The sequence below is a fragment of the Rana temporaria genome, chromosome 12 (genome assembly GCF_905171775.1).
Source record: "Rana temporaria chromosome 12, aRanTem1.1, whole genome shotgun sequence".
NCBI lineage: Eukaryota > Metazoa > Chordata > Amphibia > Anura > Ranidae > Rana > Rana temporaria.
The window spans coordinates 74505160-74520125 of NC_053500.1; the positions used below are offsets into that span (position 1 = coordinate 74505160).

Genomic DNA, 14966 nt, shown 5'->3' on the forward strand with positions numbered 1-14966 from the left:
AATATCCACTGCCCTTTCATCTATATTTACCAATACCTTAATTGGTGACACAAGTGGAGCACTCACAATTGAACTCGTGACAACACCCAACCATTTAGTCTTACATTTTTTTTATAAAAATCCAGGCCAACCTAACAAATTGGTAATTAGTGCCCAGTTATTTTATCTTTAATTTGTCTAAGCCCAACATTAGGTGGCAGGAGTCAACCTACAATCTATATCCTGCCAAAAACCTCTTCCTCTAGTATTGGATAAAGTGGGGAAGTATTAGTAATCCTATCAGGTTCTTGCAGCCATCAGGGGCCTCAGAGAGATTAAAGCCTTGTACACACGCACGGTTTTCTTGGCAAGAAAGCTGCTGGGAGTGCTTTTTGCAGAGAAAACCATGCGTGTGTATGGTTTCTTGTCGGAAAAACAGCGGGGAATCTCGACGAGAAAAATAGAGAACCTGCTCTCTATTTTCTTGTCGGGATTCCCGGCAGAGTGTTTCCTGCCGAGAAAACCAAGCGTGTGTATGCTTACCTGTCTCCAGGTAAACCCGCGCATGCTCGAAAAGACTTTGACACATGTGCGGTAGCATACAAGAGCAGTGTAGGGTGTAGCAAGATGACGGCGACGACATCGAATGTGACAAACGCATGGTCGATGATGTCACCGCGTTCTTGCCATTCCAAAGACCGACAGTTCTTTTGAATGGCCCGTGTGTACACTCGGCGAGCAAGGAAAGCTTGCCAGGAATCTCGTCAGGAAAACCAACGTTTTTTTCTTGATGGGATTCCCGGCCGTGTGTACGAGGCTACACCCTTGTTTCTTGTCCTGCTGACAAGTTTAACTAAAAAGGAGGAGGAAATCTGACACAGGAATACAAATCTGACTGAGGATCTAGCTTTGCCCTACTTTATTAAAGAGAAGCATTGCTGTTAAACAGGTTACCCTTACGTCTTGTCTGGTAAAACACTGACATCAGGGCAAAAGATGAGGGTATATCTTAATGGCAGTAAAAACCTAATAGGGGTTCTAATTCAAATTTTCAGACACTAAAGAAAAAAAAAAAAAAAAAAGTTGTCAGCTGACAGCTGCTTTCCTGTCACCTGCTTGACATCACGCCTTTTCTCCATACACAGTATAAGAAAATCGGGCGAACATTTTCATCCAAATAGTTTCCGTCCGATTTTCGTATAGGGTGGACATAATTTGACAGCTGTTTCCGCATTTTTGTACGAAAATTCCCGGAGGGACAAACTCCAAAAATGTTCTCGTACGGGAGCAGAACGAAAACATTTTGTTTAACCACTTACGGACCGCCCGCCGCTGTTATACGTCGGTACTTTGAAGAGGAATACCATTGTTATGGTAGCAGCTAGCTACCATAACCCCAGTATCCTCTTCTTCAGCGGGCGGTCCTCTTTCAGATAAAAGTGGTCTTTGTGGTGGATACGCCGCAAGATCACTTTTGACGGTGGGAGAGGCAGCGGCTTAGGCAATCGGGTCTGTCCCCTGCCTGGGTATGGAGACGAGTAAGGGGAAGATGGCCCCCACCCGTCTCCATATCACTGCAGGGCGGAAACGACATCAAAACGTCACTTCCGCCCAATGCTCTTAAAGGGCCATTTTTATTTTTTTAGAATGACAAAAAAAAAATTGGATTGCATTTTAGTGTATATATGAGATCTGAGGTCTTTTTGACCCCAGATCTCATATTTAAGAGGACCTGTCATTTATTTTTTTCTATTACAAGAGATGTTTACATTCCTTGTAATAGGAATAAAAGCGACCCAAATTGTATTATTTTTTTTAAAAAACAGTGTCAAAATAAAAAAAAATAAAGTCAAATAAATAATTATACTTTTTTTTTTTTTTTTAAAGCGCCCCATCCCGACGAGCATGCGCACAGAAGCGAAAGCATATGTGAGCATCGCCCGCATATGAAACGGTAAACAAACCACACATGTGAGGTATCACCGCGATCATTGGGGTGAGAGCAATAATTCTAGTCCTAGACCTTCTCTGTAACTCAAAATATGCAGAATTTTTTAAACGTCGCCTATGGAGATTTTTAAGGGTAAAAGTTTGTCGCCATTCCACGAGCGGGCACAACTTTGAAGCGTGACATGTTGGGTATCAATTTACTCAGCGTAACATTATATTTCACAGTATAAAAAAAATTGGGCTAACTTTACTGTTGTCTTATTTTTTTTAATTCAAAACGTTTTTTTTTTTGTTTTTTTAAGTGTTGATGGTAAGGGCAGTCCATCATTCTGAGCTAGGGAATTCCTTTATTAACTGAATTATTTGCATTTGGAGTATGTTTGAAGTTGATTAATTCCTTCTCCTGTTTGTCTGTCCCCTTTTGTAGGAATATCTTATTAGAATGATGTGGACTATTCCTTTGTCTATATTTTTAAGTTGTTGGGAATGTACATTACTGTCATATTTTAAATAGGATCAAAAACTGTTTATGTTCTAGTCATGTAAATATTAAAATGCAGTAGTGGTGATGCACGTGAGGCTCAGATGAAAAAAGTAAAACTTTTAAATCTTTTCCCATCAATTCCCTTTACTATAGCAGAATGGAGAAATCTCCCACCATATTCAGGCACAATGCAGCTTGGTAGTTATCTTAATGGCTGTGCTGTAGTACTAGATTCCACTGGCAGGTGGCACTGCAGGAGAGATCTGCATTTGTGAATAAATCTAGACAGCCGCAGGATCAAAAGCAGGGCTTGTTAAATATGCCATTCGGATATATCTTTACATTAAAACCACTTTCTAGTGATCAAGCACTCTAGTTACATAAATATTAAATTCTATGTAAAATAATTTCTATAAAATAAAATGGAGTGTCAGTGTCCTAAATATAAAACAAGTCTTTTGTTAGAGGGGTAGCTCATGGTTTCCTAATGTCAGCTTCCAGAACACAAACTGGGCTTTGGGGCTTACACCAAAAGCCTCTTAGACTACTAGGTTGTAGCATGCACTCCTTCAATACATAACAATATCAATATGTGTGGAGTTACATACATAAAGGCACCATTAATAGTCACACTCTAGTATAAGCAGCTGCCTGGATGGGTGCCGTGTGGGCTGAATCCTTGGTGAGCCATTCAGTAGAGTGGGCAGAAGCCTGGAAGTGTAAGAGAGAGCTGCATGCAGGGATATCATGCTCACCATTCAGAATAACATCACTTAGTGGAAGCCACACTACTCTAACTGTCCAGAGAGCCGCTGCCTTTGTTCCGCCGGCTGAGTGGGAAGGCAGACTTGTTCTGGGGCTGTGTCATTTTGCTACCCAAGAACACAAATGGTTCAATCAGGGTACGCCTCTCGCTCACCGAGACCTCCCACAATTTCACCTTCTCGCCCTTGGCCCACTGCTGAGCTGCGTCATGGTCCACCCGTCTCTGGTCCTGAAGATCACACTTGTTCCCCAAAACCACAATGGTGACCTGGAGAGGACATGGAAAAGCGTGTCATTTATAGGTGGGATGACAAAGAGAGGTTGTACAACAAAATAGACAAGCTAAATAACTTTATTGTTATAAACTATTTAATGGTGACGTATTTATTTTGCACCTTTAATGTAGACCAAAACCAAAAAATAAATTCTACTGCAATAAAGCTGAACTTCAACATGAACAATTATAACATATGTAATTAAAGGAGTTGTAAATGCATTCTATTCATCAAGATAAAAAAAAAACTTGTGTGCAGCAACCTCCCCAGCACCCCATAATACTTACCCAAACTCTGTCCAGTGATGTCCAAGATTCCCTCGGCTGTCTGGGACTCTCCTCCTCATTGGCTCAGACATAGCAGCAGCGCCATTGGCTCCGGCTGCTATCAAAGTCAGTTAGCCATCCAGGACAAAAAGGAGGTGGGGCAGAACCGCAGCTCCGTGTCTGAATGGACATACGGAGCTGAAGCTCGACTCGGGTGCCCCTATAGCAAGCTGCTTGCTGTGGGGGCACTCAACAGGAGGGAGGGGCCAGGAGCAGCAAAGAGGGAGAAGAGGAGGATCTGGGCTGCTCTGTGCAAAACCACTGCAACAGAGCAGGCAAGTATGATATGGTAATTTTTTCTGCCAGTAAATACCTTATACAGCCCACTTCCTGTTTGTCTGGTAAAAAGCCTAGACTTTTTCTCCATGACATCATGCATTAACTCTCAGGAGAGCGTGCCAGGAAGGGAGGGGGGGGAGGAGTCATAAGAGGGCCAATAAGTGCTGCAGGGCGGAAGAGTGGAGGTATGCCTCTGTGTAAATTTAGGAAGTGAACAGGCAGCAGCTTCATCTGCCCACAGTTAAAATGAATGCAGCCAGACTTGGTGGAGGAAGATTTCTGCAGCATATTTTGCAAGTACTGAATCACAGTATATATAAAATAATATGAAGAAGAGGGGGTGTAGTGGCACTTGCCAATAAAAATTAATAAATGGTCAATGTAAATAATCATCTTTAACACTGTCATCATCTGCATGCTGATCACAGCCATTTTAAATGTGAGTGCTATATTATTTTTTTATTAAAACGTTATTTGCCTATTACACTATGGGGATTCCACTGTGTTTTCATTGAGTGCCAGTGTGGGAGCGATCTGGGAAATCTGCGGTCTGATGTTTGGAGCAAGCTGGGCTGACCTGGAGAAACCGATTCGCATTTGAACTTGCTGGGGATTCTTTGACATCATTAATAGGCTCAATTTCGCCTTATTTGAGGTGAGAGGCTAGAATACCTTATAATAAGGCTTGATCTTCTGCACAACTACACTAAATGATCGTGCGGTGGATTGCAGCATCAATTTTCAAGCACTATTGCACCTTGGGGATTATTCAATCAAGCACTTGATTACCGGACTTTGTTTTTTGGAGCACTGTGCACCTTGGAAATTTTATTGAAGCACTGTTATTAGTTTGAACACTATTTATTTAATTTTAGCACGTTTTTGTGCACATATAGACTCTTTTGAAATAATTTATTATTGATCGTATAGTCTGGATTTTACCATTTCACTTTTTATTATATTTATAATTTTTTGCATGGGACTTTTCACTTATTAAGGATTTTTTTGCACAATTTATATTTATTATTGCAATTTTACCTTGACTGAAAAAATTATTTTCAGTCACTTACTTTGGATTTCATTATCTTCACGTTATCCATCCCTCGCATCATGGTTGTTGATGTATGGTGGGATATAAGGAAATAAGAGTGGAACATGTTTAAATTTGATATATTGGTCAGGCATTTACGTTGATGTGCGTTTGTGATTATTTACATTGACCATTTATTAATTTTTATTGGCAAGCGCCACTACACCCCCTCTTCTTCATATGATCCTCGGTGTGTGAGCACCTTCTAGCAAACCTTTATAACCCCTTATTAGGTATAATAATTGGTTCCTTTCTGAAAATGTCATTAGTTACACCACAAAGGCAATAAGCGATCACAGGCACGTTACCTCCTTCTTATCCTTGCATCTGTCGATCTCCTTCTTCAGAACCTCCACCCTTTTGAAGGACTCCTTATTATCCACACTGTACACCAGCACATAGCCATCGGTCCCTGAGAAGCAATGTTTGGGGAGCTCAGTCCCATCCCTCAATCCTCGCGTGTCATAAAAGCGAACCTGCTCCCGTACACCACGGTCGGTCTCAATGGATCCAATATATATATCTTCCTGGGTTTCCATCATGTCTGATCCTGGGAAAAAAATGACAACTTTTTTTATATACATGTAAAAATCCCCAAAGCTACAGATAAAAAAAAAAACACATGCAACAAAATAAAAAAAAAATAAAATAAAGTTTCATAGAAACTTGCACTAAGAGAATATGTAGGTTTCATTGTTGACCTTTCCTTCTGATACTAACTGACTGGCTTTCATGTTTGTCTAAAGGTTTTAATACTTCTGAAATCACTGACCCTACTTAAAGTCGTTTCAACACAAAAAAAAAAAATATATAATAATTACCTGATCCTTTACAGCAGGATATATCCCTGCGGGGAGATGTTGTGAACGGTCACAGCGTCTCCCCGCAGGGATGTAGTCCCAAGGGAGGGGGAGAGCACGTTGACTAACCCCCAGCCAGAACGGCTCGGATGATGGGGGCAAGCTTACTGAGGAGAAACAGGAAGTGAGAAATTCAGACAAAGAAAGAAAATATTTAGAAGGGAAATCGAAGGAAAGGGTAAGTGAACCAACAATGCATTAGCTTAAAGGAACCTATTTAGAAAATAAGAAACAAACCCTTACAACCTCTTTAAGAGTCTGAATGTCTAAAGTCTTTTGTTATTTCCAGATAACGTAACAAAATTATTTTAACATCTAACATATGAAAAATTATCTCCTTCTCCCCTGACAGGTTAGCACAGAAGGTTGGAAGAACATTATTCTGAGAACAATTATGCTACTTTAGGTAAGAAATTTGGATATGTCCTAAGGATGACTGTCAGGAAACACTGATAGGTAAGGCCCCTTTCACATGGGGCGGATCAGTAATGATCCGCCTTCGTATGCTCAGCGGGGATCGCTCTGTTGATCCCTGCTGAGCTGGCGGATGACAGGGCGGTCCCTGCACACTGTGCAGGGACCGCCCTGTTTTTTCTCCGCTCTCCCCTATGGGGGGGGGATCGGATGAACACGAACCGTATGTCCGTGTTCATCCGATCCGCAGACGGAAAAAAAAATAGGGGTTTCTTCCGTCTGCAGAATCGGATCATTGCGGAGGCGGACGAGATCGGATGTCAGCGGATGTTCATCCGCTGACACCCGCAATCTCATGGGGACCAATGTATGTCCCTTTTTCATCCGCAAACGGATGGCTGAAAAAGCGGACATACGGTCCGCACTTGTGAAAGGGGCCTAAGGCTCCCTAGTCGACAGAGCATTTCGTTTGCTGATTCTGTTGGCTGATGTAATGGTGATCAGAAAAACAGCTTTTAGAGTGAGACATCTGAGTGTTTCTTCTTCCAGGGGTTCAAACTGACTTTTTGCTAGAGAATGCAGGACTACCAACAAGTTCCATGAGGCTCGGAGTCGGAGGCAATGGATCTTTCCAGGAAGACTGCTAGCGCAGCAACCTGTACCTTGAAGGTACTGACTGCTAGTCGTTTATCTGCCCCCTCCTGTAAAAACTCTAAAATAGACACAGGTTTTTTTTGTGTCTTGACTAGATGATATGCACTATGAATTATAGACTTTTCAGACCTTAGTATAGATAGTTCTAGTTTTGTTGTAACCAGAGGGTCCAAAAAACTATTATTCTTTAGAAGCTGCTCTTCAGATACCATGCTGCAAGGGACAGCCTGGCTACTTCTGGGTGATTTACCGGCCTTGGATTAGCAAATCTTGTCAGGCAGATGCCAACAAAGCCTGGCACCTTTCCCAGAATGGTTGAAAACCAGGCTCTTTTCGTCCAAAAGGGGGTAATTAGAATGGCCGGTACCCCTTCCTGTTGAATCTTCATTACACCTTCATTACACCAGTGGAAATAACTCGAATGGGAAAAAGCGTAACAAAGGTGAAATCTCCATGGATGCGCCAGGCATCCGTCCCTAGGGACCCATCAAAATTGTTTAGAGAAAAGAACCGAGGAACCTGTGCATCTCCTTTGAGGCGAACAGGTCCACTTCTGGCTGTGCCCACATACTGGAGATCATCCCAAAATACCTCCGTATTCAGCGACCATTCCGCTTCCGGAATGGGGCACCTGCTTAGGAAATCCGCCACCCTGTTCAGAGTTCCCTTTAGGTGGATTGCTGACAAGGATAGCAAATGCTTCTCTGGCCAGAGAAAAAAATCTCTGTTGCCAGTGTGTGTAGGGGCTTGCTCCTTGTGTCCCCATGTCTGTTTAAATAAGCCACAGCTGTGGCTTTGTCCGTTAACACTTGAACGTGGCGAGTCTGGAGATCTTGAGCAAATATCACTAGAGCTAAAGTGATCTATTTTAACTCTCTCCAATTCAAGGATCTTGCCCCCTCCTTCTTGGACCAACTCCCCTGAGCGAAACTTTCTCCTAGGTGGGCCCCCCCACCCCCCAGAGCTGGCATCTGTTAGTCTTCTTTCGACTAAGAAGACGCAACCCGGACCACTTGATAGGATCGACTGATTCCTCCACCACCATAGAGACCTCTTCACCTTGGTGGGAATCCTCACCTGTGTCCCATGACCTCAAGATGAAAAGTGTAGTCTCGCCCACTGAATAGTTGGCATGGTCGAGATCAACACCCCTAATGCCGACATTATTTCCCTTACCGTTATTGGCTGGTCGGCCTGCAGCATAGACACTGTTCTCTGTACCTTGTCCCTTTTTTCCTGTGGGAGAAAAATCTTCTGTTCCATCGAGTTGATTTCATAGCCCAGAAACTGTCATTTAGTGTTAGCTCCTTTTTTTCTTCACCTAGGCCAAGAGTACAACGTATAGTTTTTAAAAGCCCATCAACCTTTCAGGGATAGTTTGAACTTGGAGGGGGGCCACTTCCACTCTCTCACCCTCTTCTTCTTCCGAACAGTCATTGTAAGGAGTGGGGGACTGTTTTTCCCTGGTAGAAGGACCTTCTAATAGAGTCTCTAACACTGGGACTGACAGAGAACCCTGGAAAGACTCAGATGTGGAGGGCTGGCTAGCAGCCAAATTAGCCAACGAATCACAGATTGATTGAATTGTGGCATAGCGCTCCTTTACTGAGGCAACCAAGTCATCACAGATAGAAGCAGATTCTTCTTTGACCAAGGAAGTGATGCAAGTGCTGCATAGGGCTTTCTTCCAGTTCTCCCCCATGTTAGCTTTACATGAAGGGCATCTCTTTTTGCCTGATTCAGCGTTTTTGGCCCAAGAGAGGAAACTAGAGGAAAAACCATGGGACCTTTGCATAGACCCAGTCTCCACCTATGGCTCACCCAAATGGTGCACTAGGAGGGGAAGTAAAAGTGGCCAAAAAGGCCCCTGCCACCAGGGGGAAACAAGAAGAAAGACCGGAACCCCAAGTAAAATATAGGGCAAGTATAAAAACTGCCCCCGACATGGGACTTGCTGGTGCCTGTCCCTGTCACCACCGCTGCAGATCCCGGCGCATCCTCCATAGCAGGTGTGCAGCGCTCCACTCGTGGCGTCACACGCCGATTCCGGAGTCCCATAGTGCTGTTGCACCAGACTGGAAGTGGAAATAGCTGCCAGCTCCTGCCCGGCCTCCTACCCCTGCTCCAATATGTCACTTACGGCACGGCCGAGACTCTACTCGGCCCCTGCAAAATGGCGGCGGTGCACGCATGGCCGCTGCTCAGAGCGGGTCCGCTGGATCTTCTGCAGCTCTCCCCGAGCACCTAGGGGGAAGAGGAGACCATATACACTGTTGTAGATGCCTTGGTAAGACGGAAGGGATAAAAGAGGAAAAAAATGGACAAGGAACCCCTGTCTCTCAGGACAACCTAGGAGACCATGGCTCCCCCCATTAGATGTTCCCTCCAGGCCAGAGGAAACACAAAAACTGACACGTAGTAGGGGGGTGCCTCCCTTTAAAGATTTGAAGGAAGGTGTTTCCTGTAGTCCAGTGGGAGGAGTCACGATCTCTCAGGTGCTGTCCTGAAAGACGCTTTGGGAAAAAGGGCTACATTTGAACCTATTTTGCCTGCAGTTTAAACATAACTTAAAGTGGAATTCCAAGTCAAAATGTAAAATTTGCCCATTATTACTATGGTAAATATGTATAACTTACAGATATTATTAATTTTCAGGCTTGCTGATTGACTAGCTTTGAAAGTAATCTGAGCCAGACAATCAGCTTGCCCGCTGAAATGAATTTGGCAGCTCTATGACACTACCTGAAACCACTGTCATTGAAAGTATCCTTATTGATGAGAGCAGGAACCTATGATCAGCTCCTCCCATCCTGTATATGCCCACTGGCTACACAGGAACAGGGTCACTTCCTGAAAGTGATGTCACTAGCCTTCAGTAGTCACGCCCACTGGCTGCTCTCATACACAGTCAGGAGAGGGATTCAAGTCATGTGATAGGCACTAGATACTGCAAAATATAGGTAGAAAATCTTGCTGCATACAAAAATTATAAACACACATGAAGGGCAGAAACACCACCCATGTGACCTTAATGCTAGGTTCACAACTAGGCATTTGGGGCATCTTGCGTTTGCACCAGCACAGCAGCCCATTCACTTCAATGGGCTGTTGTACCTGCAGAAAACGCAGGACAAATGTCCCTCAATCTTTTTCAAAATGCAGCTGCAGGGAAATCACACAGTGCTTTTGCACCATGCGATTTCCTGCACCCAAAAACACACTATGTTTTCAGATGCCATTAGGAAGAAATGGCAGCATCACGTGTCTGCAAAAGAAAAGCGTGTTTTGTCTGCAGGTGGTTGTGGGTGCAGAAACAGGTGCAATTTATACTCCTGCACCCACAATAGTGTGTATCTAGCCTTAGATGACCAGATTATGTCTGATATCCTACCACCCTCTATTGTCCATGGTCAGCTTAAAGTATTTTGTATAGCCAGCAAAATAATAAACTAACCTGGTCACTGATCGAATCCCAAATTAAATCCCTGCATAAAGATTTCCTTGAATCAGTTCCTCCATATACACCTTAATACTTCAACAAAACCTATTAAACTCTAAATACCTGGTGATTCTGCTATCAAGTCTCCTCTATGCAGCCCTGCTTCCTATGCTATCCTGTCAATGCCAACCACAGCTTCAGACAGATATGGGCATTACATCCTGAAATGAAAACAGCAAGATGCTGCTAAAGGCTAGAAAGGATGTCATGTGAGGTGAAGCAGCCAATAAGAACCTGCTGACAGAGTGGCCAATCAGATTTTACCTGCAAAGAGGAGATTGAATACCTCTCCTTTTGCCTGCACTGCTGAAACCCGTTCTAATTAGTGGATTTCTAGCTCCAGGCATGTCACTCTCCCTAGCCCCGTGGATCTTTCTACCAATTAGAGTGGTGTTCATTGATGCAGGCAGCGAGAGATACGTTTTTACAGGTAACAGCTTAATTTAGCATGTTCGATGCTGTGCTGGCGACACAGTGTTGGTGTCACTCAAATTAATTGTGAACTAATAATATTCATATTATTACATTAAATGCATTATTTATTTTAATAACTGATAAATGAAATTAGAACAGTATTGTTGTCACTCTAAATTTCATATTCACCCACCTTTAAGAAAAATAAAATTACAGTTAAAAATATATATATATATATATATATATATATATTCAAAACCACCACACATTCCAGGGTTGCAGACCCATACACATGCATGTGTATACACAAGTAGGGGAGTAAACCCGCTCACAGTTGCAAAAAGCCTTTCATTACTATGGTCGGCTGTAAGCAGCAGCTGGGCACGCTCGTAATTTACAGAACCTGTGTGCATGAGCCCCTAAAGGGAAAGCTCACCCATTCATGAAATGAACTCCAGTTATCCTAACTACCCCTCCGGACCCTGCTGCACATAGCAGCTGTGATGCCCAGTGCCACCGGTGTAGTGGTCCGTACATTGTAACACACAGCCCTTAAGTGATGATCTATCATAATGCTTGCCAACTGTGCTGAATAATGAGATGCAAATCTGAGGCTGCTTCTTCTTGTAAGGTGTCCCAGAAGGAAAGAAGTGCTTCTCATTGGTCAGCATGGTCACACTGACCAATGATCTCTTGCCATTGCAAGCATTATGATGCATACTCACTCAGAGACTGTGTACTGCATTGTATGGTATACAGGCTGCTACACCAGCAGCATAAGATATCATGGCCGCTATGTGCAGTGGGGTCCGGAGGGGTGGCAAGCATATTTGGAGTTAGTTCACCTTTTAATTTTTTTGTGAAAAGGTGAACTTACAACTTACCCTTTAAGTATATATTTGACACTTCATTCAACTTACCTACCACATGGTTTCCATACAACAGCTGCTCCAAAATGGAAGTTTTACCTACTGATTGCTGACCACATAACACCACTTTACAGCTCTTCCCCATTGCTGGAGTTCTACATCGACACAAGCAAAGAAAAGAGGAATGTTATATACTTCAGCCTAAAAAATATACTTTCAAAGTAGTAAAAATCCCTGCACTACATTTACATCAGAGTACTGAGCCCAACCAAGGCTGTACATTCCCCATGACATTCTCAATCGTGAGTATGTATCTGTATCTGCATGTTCTAGAGATTTATGAATTATGTGAGTAGACTGCAGGCAATACATAAGTAACAAGACAGCAATTCACCTTTTGCTTTCCTCTGAATACTAAAAATGAACTGTTGTTCTGTACAGCAGCGGTTCCCAACCTTTTTGGCACCAGGGACCGGTTTCATGGCAGCCAATCTTCCGGGGGGGGGGGGGGCAGGTTTGGTGGATGGGTCAGGGGATGGGATATTTATGGAGTCTGTCCTCATCCCCCCTATACCAGTGTCCCCTTCACACCACATCCCCCCTTTACATTACAGTGCCCATTTACAGTGTAGTCCCCTTAAAGGGGTTGTAAAGGTAAAAATTGTTTTCCCTAAATAGCTTCCTTTACCTTAGTGCAGTCCTCCTTCACTTACCTCATCCTTCCATTTTGCTTTTAAATGTCCTTATTTCTTCTGAGAAATCCTCACTTTCTGTTCTTCTGTCTGTAACTACACACCGTAATGCAAGGTTTCTCCCTGGTGTGGAGAAAACCTCTTGAGGGGGGAGGGGGCGAGCAGATAGAGAAAGGAGCTGTGTGTTAGTGGGCGTCCTGACACTCCTGCTCGCCCCCTCAAGAGGCTCTCTTCACACCAGGGAGAAAGCCTTGCATTACTGTGTGGAGTTACAGACAGAAGAACAGGAAGTGAGTATTTCTCAGAAGAAATAAGGACATTTAAATGCAAAATCGAATGATGAGGTAAGTGAAGGAGGACTGCTGAGGTCCGCCTAACACTGCTGAATGAGGAAATTTAAATTAAGAATTCTAAAGAATATAGCAAGATGAAGACAGCAGATATACATGTAAAACTTACATAGGGAGATTTGTTTCATCTCTGTGTATCATCTGCGGCTGTTCACTTCACTGGGTATATGTGAGGGTTTACATCCACTTTAACCACTTGCCAACCAGCCGCCGTCATTATACAACGTATAATGGTCGGCACATTCCCGCAAATCACCGTAGGTGTACGTCGGCACCTTAAAGGAGCCGTAGCAGGTGCGCCTCAGCTGTACGGTGTGGGAATGGGAGTCAGAACAGGGATCTGTCAATGCAAACAGACAGATCCCCGTTTTGTCAGGGGAGTTAAGAGAGAGATCTGCTGTTCCAAGTGATTAAAAACAGCAATCTTTCTCTTCCTCCAGGCAGCCCAGACCCCATACAGTTAGAACGATTCCCAGGGAACACACCTAACCCCTTGATTCCCTCCTAGTGTTAACCTCTTCCCTGCCAGTGACATTTACACAGTAATCAGTGGCTATTTTTAGCTCTGATCGCTGTATAAATGTCACTGGTCCCAAAAAAGTGCCAAAAGTGTCCGATCTGTTTATTTGCGCAAAAGTTATAGTTTCTACAAAATAGGGGACTGTTTTATGGCATTTTTATTAATATTTTTTTTATATTTGTTATGGCGGCAATCAGCGATTTTTATCGTGACTGCGACATTATGGCGGACACCATTGTCATTTTTACAGCGATCAGTGCTATAAAAATGCACTGTTACTGTAAAAATGACACTGCAGTGAAATGGTTAACCACTAGGTGGCGCTGCAGGGGTTAAGTGTTCCCTAGGAAGTGATTCTTACTGTTAGGGGGTGTGGCTACACATGATACGTCACTGATGACTGTTCCCGACCACTAGGCAGAATAGGGGAATGCCTTGTTTACAAAGGCATTCCCCTGTTCTGCTCTTGCCGACCACAATCGCGGGCCTCCCGCAAACATCGAGTTCCCGGGACCCGTGGCCACACTCGCAAGGCACACAACGGGCAAATGCCCCCACTGGGCGGCAGATTCAGATGGACGTACCTGTACGCCAATCTGCCTGCCCGTGCCATTCTGTCAACGTAAATAGGTCTGCGGGGATCGGCAAGTGGTTAAAGTGACGCAGTGCCATATCGCAAAGAAATGGCTTGGTCATTAAGGGAGAACATCTTCCGGTCTGTAAGCGGTTAAAGTCCATTTCCAGACTGAAGTCCTGCTTTTTTTTTATTAAAATGTGACAAAATGACATTCAAAGCTCCGCAACAGGTCTGCATTTTTCCTAACGCACCAGAACCGACCTCAGCGCAGGCTCATGGCATGAACAGGGTAACAATGTTTTGATGTATTGATGGATGGAGCTCATGTAAATGAGCCCCTGGAGATTGCGTGGTGTGCGCAGGGATATCAGCTGTGTGACCTCCCTGTGTACAGTACTGACTCTGCCGTGACACAAGTCCCTCTTGAGGAGTGTGCAGCAAAGCTTGGTGTCTGTGTGCTCCTGTGTCTATATCCCGGTGAGAATGGTTCTGTTACTACATACCGTCCTACACAGAAGCTCAGCAATCGACCGACCGACTTTTCTTCCTACTTCCGGCCACACAAGGATGTGTACACAGAGGAAACCAGGACGGGAAGTAGGAGTGCGGGACACAGCGCCATCTAGAGGCACACCGCGCTCACTGTACGCACCGGATCTATTGTACTTCTACGGAGGATGTCATTTTTATGAATGAATGATGATTACTAACCACTCTATGCGCTTCACATCAAATGACAGATCGGCCCTCCACAGCAAGAAAAAAAAGGATCTGTAACCACTATTATATGATCAAATACAAATGATTATATATATATATATATATCGTACATTCCTAGTAAGATCATGTGTGTATTTTTTTTCTTACAGCCCAACTCCAGTGCAAAAACAATTTCTTAAAAATAGAAAAAGGGAGGTATGATGCCAAATATTGACATATACAGTATATTCAAGAGATGTTACAGTCTTG

The 14966-nt window shown here is 43.6% G+C and overlaps 1 protein-coding gene across 1 annotated transcript; it reads right to left on the reverse strand.

The window, feature by feature from the left end:
- Positions 1-2187: 2187 nt before the first annotated feature.
- Positions 2188-14606, reverse strand: NKIRAS2 (NFKB inhibitor interacting Ras like 2). The gene is made up of 4 exons (XM_040330412.1): positions 14501-14606; positions 11910-12013; positions 5457-5698; positions 2188-3446 (listed from the first exon to the last, which is right to left on the reverse strand). Exons 2-4 carry the CDS (start codon positions 12001-12003, stop codon positions 3207-3209), a joined length of 576 nt encoding a protein of 191 aa, XP_040186346.1. The 5' UTR covers positions 12004-12013; positions 14501-14606; the 3' UTR covers positions 2188-3206.
- Between the last annotated feature and the right edge of the window lie 360 nt (positions 14607-14966).

Coding starts and splice junctions, on each gene's coding strand:
- NKIRAS2 (XM_040330412.1), bottom strand. CDS start 12,003: ATGGGGAAGAGCTGTAAAGTGGTGTTATGTGGTCAGCAATCAGTAGGT. Junction 5,699..11,909: donor GTATGGAAACCATGTGGTAG/GTAAGTTGAATG, acceptor TTTTTTTCCCAG/GATCAGACATGATGGAAACC. Junction 3,447..5,456: donor GATGCAAGGATAAGAAGGAG/GTAACGTGCCTG, acceptor TGTCCTCTCCAG/GTCACCATTGTGGTTTTGGG.